The sequence below is a fragment of the Piliocolobus tephrosceles genome, chromosome 8 (genome assembly GCF_002776525.5).
Source record: "Piliocolobus tephrosceles isolate RC106 chromosome 8, ASM277652v3, whole genome shotgun sequence".
Taxonomy (NCBI): domain Eukaryota; kingdom Metazoa; phylum Chordata; class Mammalia; order Primates; family Cercopithecidae; genus Piliocolobus; species Piliocolobus tephrosceles.
This window is the reverse complement of record NC_045441.1, coordinates 8,219,597-8,225,290: the sequence shown is the minus strand read 5'-3', so window position 1 is coordinate 8,225,290 and position 5,694 is coordinate 8,219,597. Positions and strand designations below refer to the sequence as shown.

Below are 5,694 nucleotides of genomic sequence, written 5' to 3'. Positions count from 1 at the left end.
TCTTTGTTTTGCACTCCATCCTTTGGCTCCCGTGCTTGAGCCATTTTTATCCAGCTGGGTATGGTGCCACGTTCAGGCACACGCACCTGGCAAGGTTCAGGGCACATATCTACCTGGGGCCCTGGGGCATGACATCTGTTAGGAGGCACTGAGCAAGGTGTGGGGATGGACCCCAGGATCGGGGCTGGGAGAGACCTTAGATGCCATAGCCTGCTCCCTCCCCTCCTTTAGCCAAGTTGGGATCTTAGGCCTCAGCAGGTAGGGACCCTTCCAGGCCACAGCAGGCTGAAGCTGCACCAGGATCCTGGCCTGGCCTGTAGATGTCCCCTGGTGGTTATAATTCTGTAACTCTAGGGGAGAAGGGGAATAGCACTGGCATTGGATGTCGCCAAGGCCCACATTTTCCTGAGAGAAGCCACAAAAGGTGTGCAAATGCCCTTCAGTGCAGGACCCGGTGACGTGACATCAACTCCAAGACAGAAGCTCACTTTGCAACACAGGAAAAGTATATCTAAAATGAGCATGTATCGGCCGGGCGCGGTGGCTCAAGCCTGTAATCCCAGCACTTTGGGAGGCTGACACGGGCGGATCACGAGGTCAGGAGATCGAGACCATCCTGGCTAACGCTGTGAAACCCCGTCTCTACTAAAAAATACAAAAAACTAGCCGGGCATGGTGGCGGGTGCCTGTAATCCCAGCTACTCGGGAGGCTGAGGCAGGAGAATGGCGTAAACCCGGGAGGTGGAGCTTGCAGTGAGCTGAGATGCGGCCACTGCACTCCAGCCCGGGCGACAGAGCAAGACTCTTTGTATCAAAAAAAAAAAAAAAAAAAAATGAGCATGTATCAGAAATCAACTGCCAACATTGTAATGACAAAATAAATTCCCATGAAGTTCCACAACCAGGCCAGCACGGTGGCTCAAGCTTGTAATCCCAGCACTTTGGGAGGCGAGGTGGGTGGATCATCTGAGGTCAGGAGTTTGAGACCAGCCCGGCCAACAAGGAGAAACCCCATCTCTACTAAAAATACAAAAATTAACCAGGCTTGGTGGTGCACGCCTGTAATCCCAGCTACTCGAGAGGCTGAGGCAGGAGAATCGCTTGAACCCAAGGAAGGCAGAGGTTGCAGTGAGCCGAGATCGTACCACTGCACTCCAGCCTGGGTGACAAGAGCAAAACTCCATCTCAAAAGTTCCACAACCAGCCTGGAATGTGTAGCCCCTTTGTACAGGAATTTGACTAGTCAATCAGTGACACCTGGTACTGGCAGTTTTGGGAGTGGCAGCCCAGGATGGACAGCATTGGGGAAGGAACCATTTGGCATAAGGCTGCTGGGCTTCAGGATCAATGTTGTTGGCCAGCAGTAAAAATAAGCTACCTATGGCTGTGCAAACACCAGCCTCTCCCTGGAGTCCCAGCTACTTGGGAGGCTGAGGCAGAAGGATTGCTCCCACGAGTTCCAATGCAGCCTGGATAACTTAGCAAGACCCCAAGAAAATAACAACAAAAAACCTCTCCTTCCACATAGGCAAGTGTGTCCACAATTGCTTTTTTTTTTTTTTTTTTTTTTAAACACAGTTGCATTTTATTACCTCCACATTTTGAAGCAGTTCATGACCAGCATAGTGCTTTGGGGACATTTTTTTTTTCCTTCAATAAATGAAAGCATTTCTTTAAGAAAAAGGCACATATTTCTTGAATAGGTAAGAAAAGCTCCCCATCTGTCCCCTCTTTGAGGGAGCAGCCCCTATGGGGACTCACATTGGTACCCCAGAAACATTCAGCAAAGCAACCATGAGCCTCCCAGACTCCTCTCCCTGCTTCCCCAGCAGCTAGGATGAAGGTAACATATTCCTCACAGGTCATTTGATCTTGAGGTCCTTCAAGGCTGACTCCAAGCTCTGCAGGGAGGCAGAACGGACAGGCTGGTTCTCAGCTGTCCGGCAGGCACCCCACTCCCAGGGACCTGATCACCCATCTCAGCCCCAGGACAGCAGAGAGCAGAGAACCTGCAGTTTTGGAGTCTGTCAGAACTGGGTTTGAATCCCGGCCCTGAAGACGGGTGCCCAGTGAGCACCAAGGCCCAGATGACAAGGGGCTGCCCCTAGCCCTCATCCTCTTGCAGTGCCATCTCTGCAGGAGTGAAGGATGGGGGTCATCTCCAGGGAGTGGGGATGAGGGGAAAGAGTTGACCTGGGGGGCACAGCGGGAAGCCAGGAAGGGCAAGCCTCACCTTAACATCCCAGATACTCATGCCGCCGTCCATGCCAGTGGTGCAGAACTGCGAGCACTTGGCCTTGCCCCCACTGAGCACCGAGATCTGGCTGCAAAGAGGAAGAGGAGCTTATGAATCCAACCTATGCTGGCGCTGGGCTCAGGCTCACCCTGTCCAGGCGCTCCCAGACTTCTTGGGGAGTGGGCTTCAGTGAGAAATGCTGAGAGGGGGCTAGTGAGCTTAGAAGTCAGCTCTGCTTTGGGAACGAGCAGTGGTGTGGGAGGTGCAGGCAAATGGGACAGGACACTCAAGTCCAGGGAGGCAGGAAAGACATGTGTTTGCGGAGTGTACACAGTGCCAGCAGTGCAGCTGGACAGGACGAAAGAGATGAGGGTGGGGACAACCAGGGACTAAGCTGACAGCCCGGCAAAGGTGTTTCGTCTGAGGAAGCCATCGGATCTGGCGGCCACAGGAAGTTTTACAGGCCGAAGGGCTTGGCCGGTCTTGCCATACAGCTCCCTCTGATTCGCCGCAGGGTGGACGCGTGTGGCTGGCAGCTTTTGGGCTTTGGAGAGCCTCTTTTTCCCCCATCCCACCCTCGATCCTTAGAAGGCTGCAGAGAGACCCTCAGCTCCGCCCCCACCTCGCTGAGTACTAGCAACAGACCCACCCCAGCTGTGACCCCGCCCAGGACGACCCCCGGTCACTGACGGGCCACCCCACAGAACAGCCCCCACCCAGCTATGTCCCGGAAATGCAGGGTGAGGCTAGCTGCTCAGCCCCTATCTGATGCTATTTTTATGCAACCTAAAGAGGTCGACTCGACTTCGTCTTTTTTGTTGGTCCCACCGTGTCCGGGCCCCACCCACAACGCTAATCCTACAGCGAGTCGAAGCCACTCCCTACCCTGGGCCCTCTACGCCCCCTCTGCCACTCCACGCGGTTATCACGCAGCGTCGAGGCCCCGCCCCCTCGTCCGGGCCCGCCCCTCAATCCGACGCCGTTCCCGCGCAGCGAGTAGAGGGCAGGCCTACCCTCCCTCCAGGCCCCCAGTCCTCACCGTCCCAGCACAACGCCCCAGTACGAAGAGTCCAGACCCCTTCCTCACCCGACGCTGCTACTGGGCGAGTCAAGGCCCCGCCCCCGCCCTCACCTGACGCTGTTCTTGTGCAGCGAGTCCAGGCCCGCGCCCGCAGTCGTGCCGCCCTCCGAGCTCGCCTTCTTGTCGAGGTTCTGGAAGCGCTCGCGGGCCGTCAAGCCACGCTGCGAGCTCTGCTTGGGAACGTCCAGCCGTCCGCCGAAGCTCAGCATCCCCGCAGCGGCGTCATAGGTGAACAGCACCGGGAAGCAGTCGTGGCCCTGAGCGGGGAGGAGGGAGCCATTGGAGCGCTGCCGAAGGGGAGGGCAGGCGGGCATCTGGCGGCCCGGGAGGCAGATGCCAGCTCAAGGACACAGATGGGCCACAGCCAGGGAGGCCCGAATCGCAGGTGTATCAAAACCGGGGGCCATGCTGGGGGCTGCCACCTCCCCCAGCAAGGCCAGCGTTGGGACTCCCTGGGAGCCCAGGCGCCTTCTGTCCTGCCCAGCCAGTTACACCTGCTCTAGGGGAGACCCCTGCAGCTGGTTGCTTTTCTAGGCAAAAAGCAAGCCTGACCTGACCCTGGCACCCCCATTTTGTTTGCAGAGGGGTGAAAAGGGATTTGACAGATGTGGGCAGAGGGGAGGGAGAGCATTGCCCTTCCCGGACACCTGGAGGAACTGCACACCCCGAACTCCTGCCCTTTGCATTAGGCGTGGCCTTGCCATTGCACCTGCCAATAAAATGTGGGCAGAAATGTTAAGACCTAGGGCATGATTCCACAGGTTCCGGCTCCCTCGTGGCATCTGGGACAGCATGCTGGGGACAGCCTCCATCAGAGCCCCTCACAACACCCAGACTGGACATAAAATGTGAGCAAGAAGTAAATCTCTTTTTTCTGTTTTTCCTATTTTTGAGATGGAGTCTCTGTGGCTCAGACTGGAGTGCAGTGGCATGCTTGGCTCACTGCAACTTCTGCCTCTGGGTTCAAGCAATTCTCCTGCCTCAGCCTCCCGAGTAGCTGGGACTATGGGTGCCCGCCACCACACTTGGCTAATTTTTGTATTTTTAGTGGAGATGGGGTTTTGCCATGTTGGTCAGGTTGGTCTTGAACTCCTGACTTCAAGTGATCTGCCCTCTTCGGCCTCCCAATTTGCTGGGATTACAGGCATGAGCCACCAGGCCTTTTTTTTTTTTTTTCTTTTGAGACAGGTTCTCTGTTGCCCAGGCTGAAGTGCAGTGGTACGACCATAGCTCACTTCAGAAGCCTCAACCTCCCAGGCTCAAGTGATCCTCCTGCCTCAGCCTCCCAAGTAACTGGGATTATGAGATTACAGGTGCATCACCACACCCAGCTAATTTCTTAACTTTTTGTAGAGACAAAGGTCTCACTATGTTGCCTGGGCTGGTCTCAAACTCCTGGCCTCAAGTGATACTTCCACCTCAACATTCCCAAAGTGTTGGGATTTTAAGCGTGAGCCACCGCACCTGACCAAATCTTTACTCTGTTAAGCAACTGTAGCCAGGGACTTTCAGTTACTGCAGCATAATCCAACCTGTTCTGCCCAACTCTGGTACGTGAGAGAATGCAAGGAAGAAAAAAAGGAGGGAGGCAGGAGAAAGGAGGGAAGCTGGGCTCTCTGCTGTGACCACACCCCCTCCCCATTCCTCACCGCTGCCACCAGGCTGTTGTCTGTGATGAAGGTCAGTGCCAGCAGTGGTAGCGTTTCAGAGGCCAGAGTCGCCACGCTGAGGGGAGAGAGCTGTCAGTCACACTGTCCCGTTCCTCTGCACTCACCTCCTCCCCCGGGATGGCCTCTACTCACGCCATCTTCTTGTCAGCATCAGCCAGGCACACGGTGCTGTCATGGCTCACCCAGGCCACACGGCTCCCGCTGGCTGAGAAGCAGACGCCATGTACCCAGCCACAGCTACTGCTGGATTCGAACATCAGCTCCCCAAAGGGCATCTTGGAGCCCCATGGGGTGGGTGCCGGCCGTTCCTCCACCTCCTTGATGTAGGCTGAAAAGATCCTACCGGGAGAGGCAAAATAGAGGTAAAGTAGCCAGGCATAGTGGTGTGCACCTGTACTCTCAGCTACTCAGGAGGCTGATGCGGGAGGACTGCTTGAACCCAGGAGGTCAAGGCTCCAGTGAGCTGTGATTGCACTACTGTGCTCCAGTTTGGGCAACAGAGTGAGACTGTCTCAAAATTAAAAAAAAAAAATTTTAAAGGGTTAACAGGGGCCTGGGCATGGTGGCTCAAGCTTGTAATCCCAGCACTTTGGGAGGCTGAGGCAGATGCATCACTTGAGGTCAGGGGTTCGAGACCAGCCTGGTCAACATGGTGAAACCCCGTCTCTACATTTAAAAATACAAAAATTATCCGAGCATGGTGGCGG

The 5,694-nt window shown here is 55.5% G+C and overlaps 1 protein-coding gene across 1 annotated transcript in view; it reads right to left on the bottom strand.

Moving 5' to 3' along the window:
- Positions 1 to 1,572: 1,572 nt before the first annotated feature.
- The window catches only part of ARPC1B (actin related protein 2/3 complex subunit 1B), a 25,388-nt gene continuing 21,266 nt past the window's right edge, over positions 1,573 to 5,694 (bottom strand). Inside the window, exons 6-10 of the mRNA XM_023192026.2 lie at positions 5,120 to 5,326; positions 4,967 to 5,042; positions 3,369 to 3,574; positions 2,234 to 2,324; positions 1,573 to 1,901 (exon numbers count right to left, since the gene is read on the bottom strand). Of these exons, the coding sequence (XP_023047794.1) occupies positions 1,863 to 1,901; positions 2,234 to 2,324; positions 3,369 to 3,574; positions 4,967 to 5,042; positions 5,120 to 5,326 (619 nt within the window). The 3' untranslated portion in view covers positions 1,573 to 1,862. The remainder of the gene's footprint in view (positions 1,902 to 2,233; positions 2,325 to 3,368; positions 3,575 to 4,966; positions 5,043 to 5,119; positions 5,327 to 5,694) is intronic.